The sequence below is a fragment of the Bactrocera dorsalis genome, chromosome 2 (genome assembly GCF_023373825.1).
Source record: "Bactrocera dorsalis isolate Fly_Bdor chromosome 2, ASM2337382v1, whole genome shotgun sequence".
Taxonomy (NCBI): domain Eukaryota; kingdom Metazoa; phylum Arthropoda; class Insecta; order Diptera; family Tephritidae; genus Bactrocera; species Bactrocera dorsalis.
Genome location: NC_064304.1, coordinates 63471256 through 63494024, shown reverse-complemented (window position 1 = coordinate 63494024; position 22769 = coordinate 63471256). Strand labels below are relative to the sequence as shown.

General features: G+C 34.2%; 2 protein-coding genes across 2 annotated transcripts in view; one reads left to right on the top strand and one right to left on the bottom strand.

Annotated features, from left to right (window-relative positions):
* The window catches only part of LOC125776669 (uncharacterized), a 532635-nt gene that overhangs the window by 266668 nt on the left and 243198 nt on the right, over positions 1 to 22769 (top strand). The window lies entirely within an intron of this gene.
* LOC125776675 (uncharacterized) lies at positions 5871 to 6902 on the bottom strand. The gene has a single exon (XM_049450182.1). The coding sequence runs from the start codon at positions 6900 to 6902 to the stop codon at positions 5871 to 5873; it is 1032 nt and encodes a 343-aa protein (XP_049306139.1).

Genomic DNA, 22769 nt, shown 5'->3' with positions numbered 1-22769 from the left:
AGATTTGGAAGCCTTAAGCAGCTAAGAATGCGTCTGTCTAACAAAAAAGAAAAACTTAAATTATGCTGCGATTGATTTCTTGTCTGATGTATTCTCCACAACATTTTAATTAATAATAGTTCCACTTCGTTCGACGATGGTTTAGATCCATCAACTACTACGGAAGATTCTATTGAGCCTAATGACCATATACCCAACAATGTTGGAGAAACTAAGAGACAAGCCATATACGCATTAATGTTTTCTTAAATATATTTTAATTCATTTGTCAGTTTCTAATTACATGTATAATAATTATTATTACATATAAGTATTTATACATTTAGTATAAGACAAACATGATGAAGATTTATACATTAAACTATTGTATATGTTGCAGCAGGATTGTCGTTTCGAGACATCGTAGTAACGCACTTTTCGACTTTTTCAGTTTTCTTACTTTGTTCACTTTCGCTCACTTCGCTCACTAAGTTCTAAAACAACTGAAGAAGGAATCTTTCTGTGCTTGCCACCGAACCACACTCCGTCACCACGCTGGCGCCCCTCTAAAACGGTACTTCCCAAAGCGACAACATGCAGACAACCAATCGCAGCACAATCAACGGCTGCTGCAATAATAAAGAACTTATAATGAAATTCCCTCCCTGCCAACCACGGCTACCCGCTTGAGACAAATATTCCAATACAACTACACATTTTTTCTCTATACACTAACACCAACGCACATTTTTGGGTTATTTTTTGTTTACCTAAATGCGATGAAAAAAAGTTTCTTTCATTTCTTGATTTATTTGAATGAGTGCGAAGGAGAAAACATAATTGTCTATAGTGACAATAGAAAATCCCCAAAAGGGTAATAAAAAAACGATTGAAAGACGCATATCATTCGTGCTTGTACAACAAGAAGAAGTAAGTGAATTGTATGTGATTTTCTTTTAAATAATTTGCAAATAAATATTTCTTTTGTTTTTATAGCATTGGAAATCAGAATGGATTGGAAATAGCAGCAGCAGCAATACCATCGGAAGCAGAAATATCAATTGTTCAGTAAGTATGTGAAAAAAGTGTGTGTTGTTTGAAATTGGACTGCGCAGTACAATATAATACGCAAAAATAAATATGTACATTAGAGTGTGCCATTTTGAGGCATCCTTTTTTTTCAACTGAAAAACAGGCTCAAAACTTTCGAAATGTGTAAAAAAAAGTCACTTAAAAGATGAGCTCTTAATATTAATATTAAGAGGTGCCTATTTCAAATTTTCTGTTTTCCATATAAAATACATGGAAAAAAAATCATTTTTTTTTGTGGTGGTTATTGTGCGGAGGTTTTATATGTGCCCCTTTAGCTGCCAGTAGGGATGGTAAACTCGATTCCGATTCTACTCGAAAATCGAGTTTTCTCGTAAAATAATCGATTTTTCAAATGTCAAGAACCGGTTTTTAATCCACTACGACTACTGAAAATCGATTTTTAAAAATCGATTATTTAACGAGAAAACTCGATTCTCGAGTATAATCGGAATCGAGTTTACCATCCCTACTGGCCGCCGTCGCGTGCACATTAAAACCTCCGCACAATAACCACCACAAAAAAAATGATTTTTTTTCCATGTAATTTATATGGAAAACAGAAAATTTGAAATAGCCACCTCTTAATATTAATATTAAGAGCTCATCTTTTGAGTGACTTTTTTTTACACATTTTCTAAAGTTTTGAGCCTGTTTTTCAGTTGAAAAAAAGGGTTGCCTCAGAATGACACACCCTAATGTACATACATACGTATGTATGTATTTTATGCGTTTAAGGCGGCCTGCACAATCCATATATATAATATGTGAAAACAAATGTTTGTTTTATATTTTAAATGATCAAATAATATTTATCTTTTCTTTCAGATATTATTATCATTTTATACAATTAACCTTTCTTTTTCTTTTAGATATTACAAATTCAATGTAATTATTATTTATTGTCAAGTATTAATAACCTTTATTTTGTTTCAATCTTTTTTCAGATATTTGTCTTTTATTTTCAGGTATCAATAATGTTTCTCTTTAATAAATCTTTTTTCAAATAATAATTATTTGTTAAATGTAATATATTTTTATTTATATAATTTATAAAAATATTATGAGAATATGTGAAAAAATAAAATAAAATAAAAATTTTAAAAATTTAAAAGTTTTGTTTGAAATTTTAAAAGTAGGAATTAAAAAATACAACCCTGCATCAGCTGTTTAAAATGCAACCCTGCATCAGCCGTCGATTAGGGATATTAGAGCAGGACTGATATACTTTTTTATATGCTGAATGAGCGCAACAAAGATGTATGATCACATGTATACGAACGTGAGTAGGTAAAATATCTGCCCGGCTTAAGAAACTTTCCACCATGTTACCCACTGATTATCTGGTCTTTTACCCGCTCATGGTTGGCAGGGCCTAAACTGTATACACATACACTCACATACGCATACCAACATCCACATACTATTAGGGTGCGCCGACATTACAAAATAAATGGTTGTTTTAATTTAAGTATTTAGTACAAGGCAAACATGAAAAAGATAACGCTTTGAATGATAGAAGATAGTAAAACATCAATAACCGTATTAAATAAGTATTCATCTCAACAGTAATTGGAACTACATATTTTAAAATACAAAGATAAATAAACTACAGAGATAGAGAAAGAGATTGAGAGGAATACTTATAAGTATAATTCATTTCAATTTCGAACTTTTGTAAGCGTTCCTCCTTTTCAAGTTGAAGTTTTTTCAATCTTTCATTCTTTTCCAATTTTAAGACTTTTAAGTCCAATTCACGGTTCTTGAATATTGGCTGACTTCATAAACGCACCTTGCAATGCAACACTGCAAACAGATGTGTTTACTTGGCAAAGCAATTCTTCACTGTAACACTGTTTTGTAAAATAATGCAATGACATTTTAAACGTTTATGAACGCAAAATTGGTTCGCCGAACATCGTTTGTTGTGTTTAATTAAATTATTGTGAAATGAATTTTCAGCAATCCTGCGCTTTTGTTTTGAAAAGCGCTTTAGAATTGGCTGAAACAAAAAAAAACAAGCAACACCACGTTAATAAAAAATATGTTAAATAAAAGAAAGCGCCGGGTTATTACATTATTAATGAATAGCGATTCAAAAAGAAGAATTTTAAAACCTCAAATTTTTGCGAAACCATTGAAATTATGCAAGATGACGTGTTTTACTCACATTTTCGTAAGATGAAGATCACATTTAAAGTATTTGCTTATAAATGCTATTATTTATAAAAAATAATTCATATTTTTTGATTAAAAATATTACAGAGCATGATAAATCTTTGGTGGCCTCCGCACACACTGTAGGCGAACAAAAGCAAATCAGTGAAGAATTTTCGATTGCGAATAATTAAAAGATGATTAGTTTAAGTTCAAACGTTATAAATTACGAGTTTAATATCTCAATTTTGTATATATAAATATATGGGTGTATAAAGGTGTGTATTACCAATATGGGTTAATTATATGAATTATAGATAAATATATGTAATTCTATGTTAATAAATTTATGAGTTGTAACCTGTTGTGGGTTCAAATTCCTTTGTTGTTGTTGTTGATCCAAGTGCCGATTTAATGGTTTCTCCAGTGTTTGTCCACTTGAATAAAATTGTCACCGCTGTATTCACTTGTGTTTGTGCTATTCAATTTGTGTAATAATTGTTCACTTTGTTTAATTTCACTTGTTGTGTTCACTTGTGTTTCGCTTGTGTTTCGTTCTCCGTGTGCACTGTATATCGCTTCTATGTTGGCGGGATAATAATATTCCTTAAGGCAAAAAGCGCGAGAAAGTTATTCTCTTTTGTCCTGGTGAGTGAAGTTGGGGCAGTCGATATTCCTATGCATTACGCCTCTATTACTTTATGTAATTTGTGGGAGTAATGCAGAGGAGTATTTGTTTGGATTGAACATCCCGGCCACCTTGCAGAATCTGCGAAATAAGTGAATATTAGTTGGGTAACATACTCGTACATTGAAAGTTTTGAAATGAATTAGAGTAATTATCAGAAGTATACTTAGGGTTATATGGTGCCAGTAAGGGTCCAGCCAAATGCTGTATTCTGCGCTACCACTGTACCATTGTCGGGTTTGAAGAGTCCACTTCTGATAATTTGTGGGTAGATATCCGCTCCAATCTCCAACGTTAACTCTTTGTAGCAATGGAATTGATGGTCGCGAGAACTAAGTGTTCAAAGCGCATTTACACATTGTCACTTAGATCTCGCTCATAGGGTTTTTTTGGATAAATTGTGGGTGATAACTGCGTTACATTCCAAACAAAACTTTGTATCATAATATGAGCTAATTTTCATGCTGCAAATACGATAAGTATTGAGGTATGTAATCGGCAGTTTTAATTTTTTGACGAGTGCGGCCGCTATATTTGTAATTTTAAGGGTAGGGTTTGGACGAGCTGCCATTAATTGGGTTTGTTGAGCCTTGTTATGTATGCTGCACGTTTTGCATTGATGAATTATTGTTTTAATCAGCATCTTTGCTTTGGGTATCCAGAATTCCGTCCTTAGAAGGCGAAGAACTAGGTGTTTTCCGCAGTGTAAGGTTGCTAAATGGGTAAATTGAGTTAGTAATTTTGTTATACATAGGCTGCTATATATATTTATGGACTAAGCAACACTAAGTGTTGTCAGGTTCAATCTGACAATTCCATTGGAAATTTTGACATTTTTTAGCATAACATCACTCAGAACGTTTTGTCATTTAATCGTGAATTTATTTACAGGGAATTAAAAATTCATCTCGGCCAAAAAATGGAATGGAATTAACTCGTGAACATTTTCGTGCTATCATTTTTCACAACTTTCGACGTGGATTATCACGAAAAGAATGCATCGATGAACTAAAATCTTTGTATGGCTATGAAACAACATCCTATAGCACAGTGGAATACTGTTACAACGAATTCAATTGTGGCCGACGCTCGCTCAAAGACGAATTCCGTGAAGGTCGTCCAAAAACAGCCGTTGTGCCAGAAAACATCGATGCAGTACGTGAACTGATAATGCAAGACCGTCATGTAACATACCTTCAGATAGAGGCATGCCTATGCATTTCTCCCACCAGCATTCATTCGATATTGCTTGAACACCTGGCCATAAAAAGGGTTTGTTCTCGTCGGATCCCGCACAATTTGACAATCGCTCAAAAAAAGGCTCGTGTAGATTGGTGTAAAGAAATGCTGAAAAAATACGATCGCGGTGCTTCAAAAGACGTTTATAAGATCGTCACAGATGACGAATCATGGATCTATGCGTATGAGCCCGAAACAAAACAGCAATCGACCGTGTGGGTCTTCCAAGACGAGCCAAATCCAACGAAAAAAAAGAAACAAAAAAAATCCATTTTCGTTGATAAATATTCCTATTTTCATTATTAGGCCATAAATATATATAGCAGCCCTCGTACGACTATTATAGGGTAATAAGATAGGGTGGCGCTCATTATATGATAGTGCTGAGGAATTGGTTAATCTTCCGTCACTTCGCATAACGCCTTTAGGGTCAATGAATGGATTTAAAGTCAATAATGAACTTTTCTTATGTATTTGGGGTTTACGGGTCAATGCATCATGTTCTTCTCTGAAATGTGTTTTTTGGGTGTGAATAATTAACTTAATTCGGGTTGTTTTGAACTCTTCCGGGGTTATTTCATGGCTTGGGTAATCAGTTTCTCGTCTCCTTGGTGAGGCACTTGCGCAAAACCTGAATAGGTAAGCGATAACACGAATAGCTCTGAGGAATGAGGAAAACCTTTCGAGTATATTCTCTTGTGTGGTTATCGCAAACGTCTTAACGGGTTTGAATTCCACGGTGGTGTTGTAAATATGTGCTGTAATGCTCCTTTTCATGTTGTAGCCATTGGGGTCCATGCCACCAGAGGTTGCAATTCAATAGATCGGTGGGTGTACAACCTCGGCTTGCCAAGTCTGCGGGATTGTCTTGGCTTTCCACATGGTTAAAATTATCGACTCCCACTTTCTCGTTGATTGCAGCTACTCTATGAGAAACGAAAGTGCTCCATGAGCAGGGTGGTTTGTTTAACCAAGCGAGAACTATGGTTGAGTCAGTCCAAAAATAATTTTTATATTGGGTTAGGTGTAGTTGGGATAGGGTAGAGTTAACTAGGTTAGCTAGTAGAACGGCTCCACAGAGTTCTAATCTGGGTAGGGATACGGTTTTAATGGGAGCAACTCTTGTTTTTGACACTAAGAGAGTTGTCCATATTTTGTGCCCAACTAAAATCCTTATATAAAGTGTCGCGGCATATGCTTTTTCTGAAGCATCAGAGAAACCGTGGAATTCGATGGTGGCTGTTGGGTTGAAATGGGTCCATCTGGGTATTTCAATTTTGTTTATGTTTTCGTAATCCTTCACGAAACTGTTCCATCGAAGAAGTGTGAGGGGTTTCAGGCTTTCATCCCAGTCAGTTTTATCAAGCCATATTTGTTGCATAATTATTTTTGCCGTAATTATTATTGGACTAAGCCAACCAGCTGGGTCAAACAATTTTGCTATAGCTGATAAAACTTCACGTTTGGTGTGTGCGGGTTTTTTCTCCATTGTGCTAACGAGGACGAAAAATGAATCCTTTTTGGAGTTCCATCCAATGCCCAGGGTTTTGGTGTTCTCGGGTCCCGAAAGGTTGAGTATTTCCGTCTGTAAAAGATGATCCTGTGGAAGTCCGTTCAGAATGTGTGGGTCGTTTGAGGTCCATTTTCGCAGAGCGCATCCCGGGGGCTTCAGAGCGGAAATGAGTTCATCTCGTGCTGACTTTGCCGTGGTCAGGTCATGTGTTCCAGCTAAAACATCGTCTACATACATTTCCTAGCGAAGTATTTTGGCTGCTAATGGGTGGGTTTCTTCTACATCGTCAGCTAGCTTCATGAGGGTACGGATCGCTAGATACGGCGCAAAATTTATGCCGAACGTGACTGTTTGCCATTCAAAGTCTTCTATTGTGTCTTCCGAGGACTTCCTAAATAATATCCTTTGGAACCGAGTGTGATTAGGGTCTACGAGTATTTCTGAATATCCGCATTAAAAATGAATTGGAAGAGTCGCCAATTTGTGATCAGAATAACAAGATCTTTCTGTAAAGTAGGCCCGATATGTAAAACGTCATTTAAGCTTTTGTGATTTGACGTGGGGCAAGATGCTTTAAATACCACACGCAATTTCGTGGTTATACGGTCGGGTTTAATGACTGCGTGGTGTGGTAAGTGATATTGGGTCGCTTTACCAGAAGGGTCATATTCTACTTTCTTCATTTGTCCGAGTTCCAAATATTCCATAATTGCTTTGTCATATTCTGCTTTCACTTCGGTTTTTTTTAAGTAAAGCTCGTTCATTTCTGAGGAATTGGGCCAACGCTATACTCTAGAGTATCCGATATCAATATTGTCTGGTTCTTTGAAGGGTAGGGTTACTATATAGCGCCCATCTGGATTACGACGGGTAGTTTTTTGGAAAATTTCCTCACAAATTTGGCCCGATTTCGAAACTACGGATTCCTTTGGGATTTCCTCCACCTCCCAAAAACGTGTGAGTAGATTCTCAGGGTTCACTTTATTGTGAAATGAGACTATGGCGGAATTTTGGGAGGGTTGGGTTATGGGTCCAGACAATATCCATCCCAATTCTGTCTCTTGAGCTAAGAGTGAACCTAGTATGTTTCTCTTTACTCCATTCAGTAAAATACTTGGATATATATCACTACCGATTAGTATATCCACGTTCCTGGGTTTGTGAAATTGGGTGTCTGCTAAAGTGAATCCAAGATTTTTAAGACACTGCTTTGGATCCAAGGGGTATGAGGGTAAATTATCAGTTAGACTATTTAGTATAAATGCCTGTGCTGATAGCTTATAATTTGTGTTTAAGGGTGAGCAAAGCGTGATTTCACAAATGCTCGTTTGTGTTGCTGAAACTGCGTTGTTTAGTTCGGCCACTTGGGCTGATACAGAGTGGGTGGATATATACAAACTTCTCTGAAGTCTTCGAGATATAAATATGGCTTCCGATCACGAATCAATAAGAGCATTCGCGGAATATCGCTGGCCATTATGTTTTACTTGAACCATTGCAGTACCGAGTAATATCTGCTTCCTACTTGGGTTGGGTGGGTCTTGGGTTCATGATTTAGTGGACTGTATAGTTGTTGTGTAGGATTGCCGATTTGTATTTGTGCCTTGGGTTGGTAGTGCGGTACTTGAAGCGTTTTCAGGGTTCGAACTAGAGACGTTTGTTATTTCCGGAGTGGATTCAGGTCGAAAGCTGGATTCTCTGTGTATCAGAGTATTGTGTTTTTTGTGACACTTACGACACGAGAATTTACTCACACAGTTTTTGTAGCTATGTGAAATGGCCAAGCAGTTATAGCAATAACCATATTTTTTGATTGTGGAGATACGTGTCTCTACATTTATTGCGAGAAATTCGGGACATTCTTGAATAGGGTGCTGCTTTTTGCAGAGCTTACAGATTTCTGTATCTATATTATGTTGGGTAAAGTTAAAATTAGTATTCCTTTGAGTATTAGAGGGTCTAGCAATTGGCGTTTCAGCCACGTTTGCATGAAAAGTGTTAAATTTCTTTTCATCTGTTCTTTTAACTGTACCGGTGTGGAATGGGGGTCATTTTGCTACTGAAGCTTTGAGATTTCCAACAGATTCGAGGGTTTTGTATTTGTGGGTTAAAAAACTGTCGAAATTTGACCACGTCGGTATATCTGCTAGGGTATATTCAAAGGTTTCGAGAGTTTGTTTAGGTAGTTTTGAACTACAAAGACATATCAGTATCGCATCCCAGCTTTTGTGTGTCAATCTCAAGATTGTGTAAATTGGTTAAAACGTTATTAACGGAACGTTGTAAGCTTTTTATAGCACAACCTGTTTCCTGAGTTACTTGGGGTAGGTTTAAAAGGATCTTTAATTGCGTGTTTACTTGCAACCTGGTATTTTCGTATTGGTCGACTAAATTTTTCCAGGCAAGTATGAAAGCATCATTTGTTAAGGGTGCGTTTTGAATAACCTCTCTTGCTTCTCCCCGGGTCTTCTGAGTAAGGTGAAAGAGTCTTTCAACGTTACTAATCCTTGGGTTACGGGTATACAGGGCTGTAAACATATCACGAAAGGTGGGCCAAGTTGTATAATCTCCGTAAAAGATGTCGGTGTCGCATGGTGGCAGGTGAACTGCAGGAGCGAAATCCATCATTGTGGCTTCTGAAGTCATTTCCTTAATGGGTTGTGTTGACACCTGTGTTTTACGCGTATCTTCATCTTCGTTGATGGAAGCTAAGCAAGAGAGGTACATTCGATAACTTTTTTGGTATTTTTCTTTCACTTTAAAGAAATCGATGGTTCCATGACTTTCGCGAGAAATTCTTCTAATCGCATCGTATGAGCGCTTTGCTTTTTTATAAAGCCTTTAATTTCTAGGGTATAGACGGAAGATGGTCTTCCACGAATTCAATTAAATCCGTTGTTGTGATTTTGAAATCTTCCATTTCCATTTTTGGGTAAGATATCTTTAATCTGTGGGTTAAACGAGAAAAATAAGTCGCGTAGAGTTACGAAAATGTAATAAAACAAACCTTGAAAAACTTTTTCTTTAGTGATTTATTTATTTTTTTAAAATTTCAAATTAATTTTCTCGCTTTTATTTCGATGGTGTCCGATTGTTAATATTTATATGAAATTATTAAATTTTCGATTATTCGTAGAAAAAAATCGATAAATGAAATTTTTGCAGGGTTTTGCACTTTTTCCTGCTGGGTCACCTTTTTAATTTCCCACTGGGTAATTGTCTTTTGACGCGCTGTTGCTAAAAATTTTTGTTACAAACAAATTTATAAGCGAATGAGTGCGCTATTCGTCTGTAGGTATGTAGCGGGTGTATATTTATTTAAGTATATATGTATGTATGTAATTTTAGTTCAACGAGAAGAATGCAATAGCCGATGGCAAAATATATGCATATATTTTATTATTGCACTTCTTCTCTTGGGTAAATATATGTAAATATGTGTGTATATACATACATATAATTAAATAGTGCAAATCAAATTTTTGTCAACCCAATAAAACAAATAAATTAATTATGCTTAAGTCTTCTTAAGGACACAATTTGACAATTGGGTATTTTTTAACAAATATGATTTGCACTTTATATTATTATGTAGAAAAAATATGGGTCGCACTTACAACTTTTTTCCGGTTTGTTAATTTTGTTTTGTTTTTGGCTTTAGTTACTCGTTTGGATATTTGTTGGCTTAGCTTACAGGCTTTTGTTTATTGGGTGCACTCTTTTAACTTTTGGGTTGGGTTCGGGAATTCCAACGTTGATGTTGTTGGTGAAATTCCCACGAAGACTTTTCTTCTTTTATCCGGCTCGATAGGACCAGAAATGTCGGGGTATGTCGACGAATGGGGCCAATTGCGAATAATTAAAAGATGATTAGTTTAAGTTCAAACGTTATAAATTACGAGTTTAATATCTCAATTGTGTATATATAAATATATGGGTGTATAGAGGTGTGTATTACCAATATGGGTTAATTGTATGAATTATAGATAAATATATGTAATTCTATGTTAATAAATTTATGAGTTGTAACCTGTTGTGGGTTCAAATTCCTTTGTTGTTGTTGTTGATCCAAGTGCCGATTTAATGGTTTCCCCAGTGTTTGTCCACTTGAATAAAATTGTCACCGCCGTGTACTATTAAATTTGTGTAACAATTGTTCACTTTGTTTAATTTCACTTGTTGTGTTCACTTGTGTTTCGCTTGTTGATCGCTTGTGTTTCGTTCTCCGTGTGCACTGTATATCGCTTCTATGTTGGCGGTATAATAATATTCCTTAAGGCAAAAAGCGCGAGAAAGTTATTCTCTTTTGTCCTGGTGAGTGAAGTTGGGGCGGTTGATATTCCTCTGCATTACGCCTCCATTACTTTATGTAATTTGTGGGAGTAATGCAATATTTGTTTGGATTGAACAATTGCAACCGAAAAAAAGCAAATCAGTGAAGAATTTTCAATTCTGCGCTTCAATCCATTCCCCTTTGTTCTAGGGTGCGTCGATGGAACACATCTTCCAATTTCACAACCAATCAAAGATGAAATCAGTTATCGCAACCGAAAGGGAACATACTCAATCCTTTCTCAAGTAAATATAGGGTGATTTTTTAAGAGCTTGATAACTTTTTAAAAAAAAAAACGCATAAAATTTGCAAAATCTCATCGGTTCTTTATTTGAAACGTTAGATTGGTTGATGACATTTACTTTTTGAAGATAATTTCATTTAAATGTTGACCGCGGCTGCGTCTTAGGTGGTCCATTCGGAAAGTCCAATTTTGGGCAACTTTTTCGAGCATTTCGGCCGGAATAGCCCGAATTTCTTCGGAAATGTTGTCTTCCAAAGCTGGAATAGTTGCTGGCTTATTTCTGTAGACTTTAGACTTGACGTAGCCCCACAAAAAATAGTCTAAAGGCGTTAAATCGCATGATCTTGGTGGCCAACTTACGGGTCCATTTCTTGAGATGAATTGTTGTCCGAAGTTTTCCCTCAAAATGGCCATAGAATCGCGAGCTGTGTGGCATGTAGCGCCATCTTGTTGAAACCACATGTCAACCAAGTTCAGTTCTTCCATTTTTGGCAACAAAAAGTTTGTTAGCATCGAACGATAGCGATCGCCATTCACCGTAACGTTGCGTCCAACAGCATCTTTGAAAAAATACGGTCCAATGATTCCACCAGCGTACAAACCACACCAAACAGTGCATTTTTCGGGATGCATGGGCAGTTCTTGAACGGCTTCTGGTTGCTCTTCACCCCAAATGCGGCAATTTTGCTTATTTACGTAGCCATTCAACCAGAAATGAGCCTCATCGCTGAACAAAATTTGTCGATAAAAAAGCGGATTTTCGAACATTTCGACATTTCGAACCGAACACTGATTTTGGTAATAAAATTCAATGATTTGCAAGCGTTGCTCGTTAGTAAGTCTATTCATGATGAAATGTCAAAGCATACTGAGCATCTTTCTCTTTGACACCATGTCTGAAATCCCACGTGATCTGTCAAATACTAATGCATGAAAATCCTAACCTCAAAAAAATCACCCGTTATTTGAAGGTTTTTACCCTAACTCATAATTTTTTAAGTTGAATACTTTTTTGCAAGGCTATTATCGACAGTCGCATGAAATTCATAGAAGTATTTATTGGTGCATGCCATGACGCATAAGTATGGCAAATGAGTTCTAGCGCGAAGGCCATAATTAATAAAGAAATTAATATTTATTCCAATTACTATTTTTTGGGCGTTGGAGGTTATCCGTTGGAAAAATTTATTATGGTACCTTATCGTGATAACAGATTCTTAACACCAATGCAAATGAAGTATAATGTAATTCTAAGCTCAACTCGGGTTGTTGTGGAACAGGCATTTGGCGTTTTAAAAAAGAAATTTAGAATACCAAAGTATATATTGTAGTTCAACGTCCATATATGCCAAAATTAATAACAAGGGCATAATTACATAATTAATAACATTATTCTTGTAAATGAAGGCAGCAATACCGATCAAATAATAGAAGAAACAAAGATCATGGAATTTGAAACGCTCGAGGAAACCACTTTATCAGGACCGAGAGATGCAAAAGCAAAGAGAGATGCATTGGCAACTTTATTATCAGCCTAGTACGTATGCACCTATATCAGTTAAATTATAAGTTAAGAGCATTTTGTTTTAACATGTTTTATTGAATTCAATTCATAACAATAAATTTATTGCATTGATATTTGCTTTTAATTCAACTTAAAAAGACGTCACCCTGTTAGAGTAAACAAATTAAGAATTATTGTGAATTTTCTACAATTCTCTGGAATAAGGTACGAATTTCCTTAACTCAGCTACTTTCTCTTTTTCCATCGCAATTTTTTCTGTCTCCATATCCAGCGGTTTCTTAATAATTTTAACATCTGCCTCAGATTCTGTGCTCAAAAAATCCAGAACTTCACAACGTTTTCGTGTTATTACACACCTTGGAGTTGTGATATCTGCAGGTGTCACATCTGAGTTCATTGTCGAGTGGCTAACGGTCGGTGTCGTCGGGCCGTCACTTGTTAAATCTTCTATTAATTTATGAAGTGAACTTTCGACCATTTTACTTGGCACAAGAACGCTACTGCGGCTGCCGAAGACCTCGTCTAAGGCATCGAAAAATTCCCAGTTTGTAAAACTCTCACCAGATGTGTTACGTTGTCGTAATCGTACTTCTATTAGGAGTAGAGCTTCTTCTTCTCGTGACTCCACTTCCTTTTGCTATAATTATACATTTCATCATATAACTACAATTGTGAATTAAGACTTAAAAAAATATTTCTTGTATAAAAATTTAACTTGCCAAAAAAACCATAAGTATCACAAACGAAAACAATGCACAAATTCGACATCTGTTGCGCATTGAAAAGAGTTGCCATGCAATAATGAACTCAAGACATAACCAAAAATAATGCGAAGGCATTTGTGAACTCTATGCATTCCAGTGTTGCATTGTAAACTGCGTTTATGAAGTCAGCCATTATTTCAGCTTTACCTCTTTCAATTTCTGCTTGCAATCTTCTTTCATTCAAAGCGTGATCCGGTGTGATTACATACCCTAAGAATTCTACATCTTTTTTAAAAAATTTACATTTTCCTAAGTGCACTTTCATATTAGCGTTTTCTAATGTTTCAAACACCTTATATAGGATTGAAGTGATCCTCTTCTGTTTTGCTAAAAACAATTATGTCGTCTATATACACGTAGCAACATTTCCCTATGTCTTCTCTTAATGTATCATCTAATGCGCGTTGAATAATAGATGGCGCATTTTTTAGGCCAAATAGTAGTCGAGTAAAGTCGTACTTCCCATTGTTGATAGAGAAAGCAGTTTTTTCTATATCAGATTTTTTTAGTGGAGTCTGGTGAAAACCACTTTTAAGGTCAGGTTCAAAAAAAACGTTCGGTATTTTTGGGAGGAAGGATTGGAGGGCGGATTAAATTATTGGGGTTCGCCATTTGTATATTTTTAATACTCTGAGTATAATAATATATTAATATTCTTAATATAACGTCTAAGTAGTTATTATAGGCTGCTTCCAGGATTGTTGGGGATTCTGTTGTTGCTGTTACTACTGATAGTACATATTTCTATTAGCTGCCGGCCGGATATAGAATCGTCATCCACTTGCTGAGCTGTATGTGTTTGTTGTGGGGGGGAGAATAATTCCGTTTGTATGCGAGTTAACGGCAGCAGCCACACAGATACTTAACGATAAATGTAAACAAATTGTATCTTCTCACAGTATTACTGCTTGGTCAGCAGAATACTTTAATTAATAAGAAATCAATATATCACTTGTTTTGATAAGTAAGCAAAATCCAATATTCCATTATTTGTTTTGATAATGAGAATAATTGGAAATCCAATGCTCTGGCATTTCATCACTTAATGTAATGCCAAAGCATCTTTAGTAATAAGCATAGCATTATAAGAATATAAATATAAGTGCTTTTATTAATAAAGATCAGTGTATAATCGGCAAGCGTATTGAGTGATCATCTTGATGATCAAAGCGCACCATACATTGTCACTCAAACCAACACTTTGTTTAATTTCTACCGCGCGTAGCGGAACGGAATATATTTTTTTTAATACTTCCCACACAAGGGAAGTTAATTGGCGCCCAACGTTAAGGCACGTGTTCGTCGTATAAAGGGAGAGAAATGTATCCCTAGAACCATAACGGTCGCGATTAGTGAACACTAACCGGTAAACGTACATAAACCTCGTGCGAGAGGTAGTACATATGTGAATAACGCATTAAAAATTAAAAAGAAAAAACAAGTATCCCAAGAATAGGGAGAAAAGCCAAACCAAACTTGAAGTAAAGTGAGCAAAAACTTCATTGCTTGTTGTGTTGTGACAATCGCAGAATAAATAAGAACAAAATTGTTTTTTAAAATAAATTTAAAAAAAATGAACAGTGAATAAAAAAGTAAAGAGTGACTTATGTAAATCACAAAATACAAATATTTAAAAAACAAAAAAAAACATCATTAGGCATTGCACGTCAAGCAGCGGCGTAGCCATCGAGGGAAACCAAGGACTAAGGAAATTACAACACACCACAAAAGACGAGGAGAAGAAGGAGTAAGATTTTATTATCCACATTTATCAAATATATTAGTACATTAATATATAAGACAATCAATTTTAGCAATTAAGTTTAAACTATTAAGAATCATTGAAGGCTCGACCAGCCAAGTAATAAAATATTTTGAAACCGCGATTCACCACCGCAAGGGGGACCCTCCGGTTTATAATAAAACTCAATTCTGCGATTCTGAACTACAGACCCTCCAGAATAAAAGAGTCTCCTTTCCTAGAAAGGATCAAAAAATAAAAATAAAAAAAATAAAACAACTGACTTGGACTATAACAAAATAGACAGAATAGTTAGAAATCTTGAAGGATTTGTATTAGTCGACAGCATTAACAAAAAAGAAAGGGATGTGAATAAAGATAAACTTAAAATTAAATGTATGGAGAAAGTTTTTAAATATATAGGAAAAGATAAGAAGGCCACACTTGAGGATTATTATAATCAGGAGACAGTTATGTCTGAAACTATAGAGATGATAGAAGTATCAAAAAAGGAATATTTGTTTTAAATGGGGAGTAATACAAGTACTCCAAAATACGAAAGGTTGCATTATTGCGATTATTGTAAAAGCAACCATAAAATTGAAAATTGCCCATATTTAAAGAAAAGGAAAATTAATAAATAAAAATGGCTCTAAGTAGCGAAAATGAGACTTTAGTCGCAAGACTAATTGCGGCAATGAACGCATCACTCAGATTAGAAATATCTGAAATGCGCAGGCAAATAGAAGACTTAACGAAGTCTACAACAATAACAGATTACCAACCTGAAGAAATAAATTCAGAGATTCGCTGTGACGAATCCCTAGAAGTAATAAAATCTTTACCAGAATTTGGGGGAAAGCAAAATAAATATGTTAGCTAGAGGGAATCGGCTAACAACGCAATGAGCTTATACATAAGAGGCAGCCGTAGGTATTTTGCTGCATTAACTATATTAAGAAATAAAATCACTCACGATGCTAATGACATCTTGTCCAACCACGGAACAGTCCTAAATTTTGATGCTATATTAGCACGATTAGATTTCGCTTACGCCGATAAGCGACCAGCTCATATAATCGAGCAAGAAATTAGTATTCTGCGTCAAGGCAATTACTCTATAATTGAATATTATAATAAGGTTAATGAGAAATTAACCTTGCTAATAAATAAAACCATAATGACTTACGGATCAGATAGCGCCGTAACTAAGGAATTCAATGCTAAAAATAGGCGGGATGCTTTACGCACATTTATAACGGGGCTAAACGGAAACTTAGCAAACATTTTATTTTCACTATCGCCAAGCGACTTACCAAATGCTTTAGCAAAAGCACAAGAACTAGAATCCAACAATATGCGAGCAGCATTCGCATTACAATTTGGAAAAAACTATTCAAATCCCAACAATAATAACAGGCAACATACTTCTAACAACAGATTCAATAATGATAATTTTAATAATAATTTACGGTTCCCACAAGTCCAACCACAAATGAATTATAACCAAAGAATGGGATACCAGAATAACCAACCACGACCTACACCAATGGATGTCGACTCAAGCATCCATACACGCAACCGTATGTTGCAAAAGCCAACAACATTTAACCAAAACAATTTAGAAAAAAGGCCACATGGAAGTACACAACAGAATGTGCAGCCACCGACTAAGACACAGCGCATTAATAATATTAAGGAGGATCATTTTTTAGGCCAAAATTAACTCTGCCATATATATTTCTAGATGACAGGGTTACTGGTCAAAACTTTAAAATATTAATAGATACAGGAGCAACTAGTTGCTATATTAAATCAGGAATATACAAAAATAAAAATAAATTGGATATACAAAAAAGAGTAAAAACAATTAATGGCTTTTCGATAATACGCTATTATCACATTATCACATTATTCGGTAAAAAACAAATATTCTACGAAATTGAAAATTTGGAAGCAGACTTATTAATAGGATACAAATTTTTGAACGACATTAATGCTGTGATTAACTTGGAAAAAAAGAAATTAATAATAAATAATGAAAAAGAGGAGGATATATTTAGCTTAGGGTGCGAATATGAGCATCAGAAAAGTAAGGATGAGTTAAAGATTGTTAAGGAGGACGAAAATACTTTGGAAGCAAAGACTTCTAAAGCGCCAGCCGACGGAAATACCGGCAAATATAAAAAAATAAATACTGTGGAGCAGGAAAGCTCTACAACGCCAGCTGAAGATTTATACCAGCAGAGTAGAAGTAAAAATTATGTAAAAAATATTGTGGAACGAAAAAGTTCTACAACGCCAGCCGATGATAATACCGGCAAATTAAATAAAAAATATATTGTGGAACAAAGAAGTTCTACAACGCCAGCCGATGATAATACCGGCAAATTATGTAAAAAATATATTGTGGAACAAAGAAGTTCTACAAAGCCAGCCGAAGTTCTTACCGGCAAAATAAAACAAAAAAAGAATGGTGAAAAACCAAATAAAAATATGAAAATACAAAATTTAAACTACTTGGGACAAGAAAATCCTAGGACGCCAGTCGAAGATAATGCCCACAATAAAATCAAAAAATATACTCCAAAAAAGGAAGTACTAATATTTTAAATATACATAATTTCAATATTACCACTGAAAATAAATTCAAAGAATTAACTGAGCTTCAAACACACGTAAAAGAAAAAATTTCTCAAATGTATTCAGGCAATGATACAAGCTTCCCATTTCACCCTGGAGAAATAATATATGAAAAGATTACAGGAGAGAGAAATAAACTAAATCCTAGATACAAGAAACAGGTAGTAAAAGAAGACTTAGGGAATAAAGTTATAATTAACTACAGGAATAGAATAGTACATAAAGATAATATTAAATCTTAATCATATATTTTTAGAGGATGATACCCCTAATTATTCTAACATTAATTACCAATACAATGACAGACATTGTGGACTACACAAGAGAAGATTACGTATTATTAGAAGACGGAGATGTAGCCCTGTATAATGACAACGGAAATATTTTTCACATCACTAATTTAACATACTTTAGAGAACTTATAAGTTCAGACACAAATTATTATAATAAAAAACTCAGATATAAAAATTTTGAACAAAATAATGAACAAGACAAGGCATATATTAATGATTTAGACACAGATCCAGAAATAGAACTCATAGAAACTTTATTAGAACAACTACAAATTAAAGATACAAGATATAGGAGAGGAATAAATGAAATAGGTACATTATGGAAGTGGATAGCAGGAACACCAGACCATGACGACCTAGTGTTAGTAAATAATAAATTAAACGAATTAATTGACAATAATAATAAACAATACACAACAAATTCTAAAATTTTTGGAATTATTAACCAATTAACTGAAACAATCAATAACATTAATGAAAACTCAAATATTAAAATTCTAATGAAACGGAAAAATCAATTCCTAATAACTGAATTACAAAATATGATTAATACAATAGCTATAGGAAAAATGGGAATTTTGAACCCGACAATTTTAAATTTAGACGAGATTAAAAGTATAATTAAGAATGAACATGGACGATTGACAATAACTGATGTAATAGATATTTCAAATTTTAAAATAGTACAAAATAAAGATGTAATAGTTATATATATTAAGTATCCAAAAATTATATATGATTGCAAATATTATGAAGTAAGAGCAATTCCACAAAAAGATGGTAAATTAATAATTAATAATGAAATTGCGAAATGCAAAAAAGAATATATAAATATTAAAAATTGCAAAAGAGAAATGATAAATACTTATTGTAAAATTAATAATAAAAATACTTGCCTATCAGATATTTTGTCCAATAAAAAAGGGAAATGTAAAAAAATTAAAGAAAAACATAAAGACATAGATATAATTAAAGAAGGAGCAATATTAGTCTCTGGAAATCATACTATAGATGACTCTGCCATAAATGGAGTTTACCTTGTAACATTTGAAAACTATACAAATATTGATAATATAACTTACGAAAATATTGATTGTAAAATTTGGAATTATTTAAAAAAATAATCATATTAATAATTATGAAATTATAGAATATATGGAAACACAGAATAAAGAATTTAAATTTGAAAACATAAATATTTTGAGTGAACGAATTAAAGAAGTTAAAAATCATTCATTTTTTCTGGTACATAATTGTAATACTTGTACTATTAATAACAATATACATAATCTATAAAATTTTAAAATTAAAAAAATATATATATATAAAACCACTAAGCAAAGCAAAAAATTAAAATTTCAAGAATTGTCATATAATGCTATTTTAGAGAGCATTTACAATATATCAAAAAATGATACTGAATCGGGGACGATTCATCTTAGAGAGGGGGGAGTTAACGGCAGCAGCCACACAGATACTTAACGATAAATGTAAACAAATTGTATCTTCTCACAGTATTACTGCTTGGTCAGCAGAATACTTTAATTAATAAGAAATCAATATATCACTTGTTTTGATAAGTAAGCAAAATCCCATATTCCATTATTTGTTTTGATAATGAGAATAATTGGAAATCCAATGCTCTGGCATTTCATCACTTAATGTAATGCCAAAGCATCTTTAGTAATAAGCATAGCATTATAAGAATATAAATATAAGTGCTTTTATTAATAAAGATCAGTGTATAATCGGCAAGCGTATTGAGTGATCATCTTGTTGATCAAAGCGCACCATACATTGTCACTCAAACCAACACTTTGTTTAATTTCTACCGCGCGTAGCGGAACGGAATATATTTTTTTAATACTTCCCACACAAGGGAAGTTAATTTGCGGCGTCTTTTCCCTATTTCTGCTTTTCCTTTTAACGCTACGGCACAGTGCGCTTGGTTATGTTACGTTGCGTTTGTTTTTATTTTGTTTATAAAAAAAAAATAACTTTTTTTATTTAACATATCAATTTTGCTTTTGACTTTTTTGAACAAAACTTTGTAGCACTTTGTTCTTATTGTACTTGTGTTTGTAACTTATTTTGAAGTTGTTGCAATTTTAAGCATCAATAGCAGCTTTACAATTTATAGTAACTTTTTTGTTCATCTAGTTTTCACTAATTTAGATACTTATATTTTCCAGAATTCATTGTACAAGGTCTGTCGCAAAAGAAACAGAACTTTTTAAATGTAACTGTTTCTGGTGGCGCCACCTATTGGTGGGTATATGAATTAAAAAGTTTAATCTCTTGTTGATATTTTGTAAACATTTTAAGACAATTGGATAACTGCAATCGATGTTATCGATCAAAAAGTGACAGCAGCTTTTGGTCAACGGTCGTAAAATGCATTTTCAACAAAGAGTAAATATTAAATTTTGTTTTAAACTTGGGAAAACGTTTAATGAAACATTTCAAATGATGAAAAAAGATTATGGTGATTAGTGCTTATCCCGTAATAATGTCCAAGAGTGGTTTAGCGATTCCAAGAAGGTCGTGAGGACGAGAGCCATCACCGAAAAAAGTCGTCTTCAGAAGTCAAAAATAAAGACAATGCTGATTTGTTTTTACGATTCCGAGGGTATTGTACACCGAGAGCTCGTCCCACCTGGCCAAACTATTAATGCTGTGTTTTACCTTGGTGTTATGAAGCGTCTTTCGTCACGCATTCGTCGTGCTCGACCACAATACCGTGAGGCAGGGTCCTGGTACGCCGTGTCATCGGTCGACGCTTGTCACTGATTTCTTGACAAAAAACTCCATATTAACCATTAATCACTCACCCTACTCACCTTTTCTGGCACCCTGTGATTTTTTCCTATTTGGAAAACTTTATTTGCCCATGACAGGACACTGGTTTCAGGACATTTCAGCTATCCAAAAGGCGACGACCGATATTCTCAAGAGCATTCCGAAAAATGACCTTAAACACTCATTTGAAATGCTAATTGACCGGGCTAAACGCTGTATCGAAGCACAAGGAAACTACTTTGAACAAAAAAAATATAACTTTTGAAAAATATTAATTTTTTGTTGTTGTTTTTTTAACAATCCTGTTTCTTTTGCGACAGACTTTGTATTACATTAATTTTTCATATCCAGTTGTTTTTCTGTATTTTTACTTTGTTGATCTTGCTGATTTGTATTTATATTTTATATATATTATTTATTTTTTGTTTGTTTCTGCTCATTCCACTCACGAATAGAGCTGGCTAGCAACTAGTGCTTCCCGTTTGCTTTTTGCTACTAGGGGGCCTTTCTTTCTCTATTATTTAATTATTTAAGGCGGTACTGCGATAACTTTTGGCTAGGACGCCAGTTAAGCTTTTGGTTATTAAAAAACAAAAAAAATATAATTTTTTAGCGGAGCTGCATCGGGGCAGTGTTACCGATTAGCTTTATTAGAGTAACCAAAACTGAAACTTAGCTTAACCAAATTACAGTATTTATACTTAATTCTAAACTAAATAATTACCCGTGTCGGTAATAATTATGCTTATGTCGGTATTCTGCGTGAGACGATTGTCTCATGTCTCTAATAGTGACTATAGTAATTTAGTGATTCTGTTAGTCAGGAGTCTCATTTTGGTATTCTGGCAGTTACAGTATAGTAGTATACTGTAAAGTAGTATACTCTATTTGCCAGAATACCAAAATGAGACTCCTGACTAACAGAATCACTAAATTACTATAGTCACTATTAGAGACATGAGACAATCGTCTCACGCAGAATACCGATATTATTCTGCACAACAGGTAGTGAAGACGCTGACCATACACTTTCTGGTGCATTTCGGTCACACGTGCCAGAAGTTGTAAGTCGATACTTATTCATGTAACAAGTGTTGCGTTAACTTGTATGCTTTTGCGTTTTGCCCTCAGCAATTCAATATTGACATGTAAAAATAATTATTATATGAGTATATATGAATTCATGCATAATAATATTTATAGTCATTTTGGACTTGCATATTTAATCATCTAATTTGATTTTTACGTAATATACTATACTATAAATATTTTTGTATTATATTGTTTACTAATAGAAATTAAATTTATCACAACAATATATACTTACACCTTCTACCATATTAATCTTATGTCTCTGCATGTATACGCATGTGCGCGTTCAGAAATTCAAATAATGATTTTATCACTTATCAATATATTACATGCGCGCGAGTTAACAAACTGTTTGTCGCGAGTAAAATAAATTATATTTATTTGGGCAGTACACTTATTTTCGAGTTGCCTGTTTTATTCATAATTTCTTACTGACTACATTTTATAATCTTAGAGCTATTTATACTTATGCGAATGTTTGTTTACTTGCTCGAACAAAGATAGTTTTATTATGCTTATCGGTTTTTCGTTATGGAATTCTGTCTATTGTGTTTATAATGCGGGATTTTATTGTTTGTTTAGGTTAAGTATGAAATTTACTTAGGCCATCTTCAGCGTCGCTAACTCGCGCATAGATCTGCATATTCTCACATTCATATATACGTATATG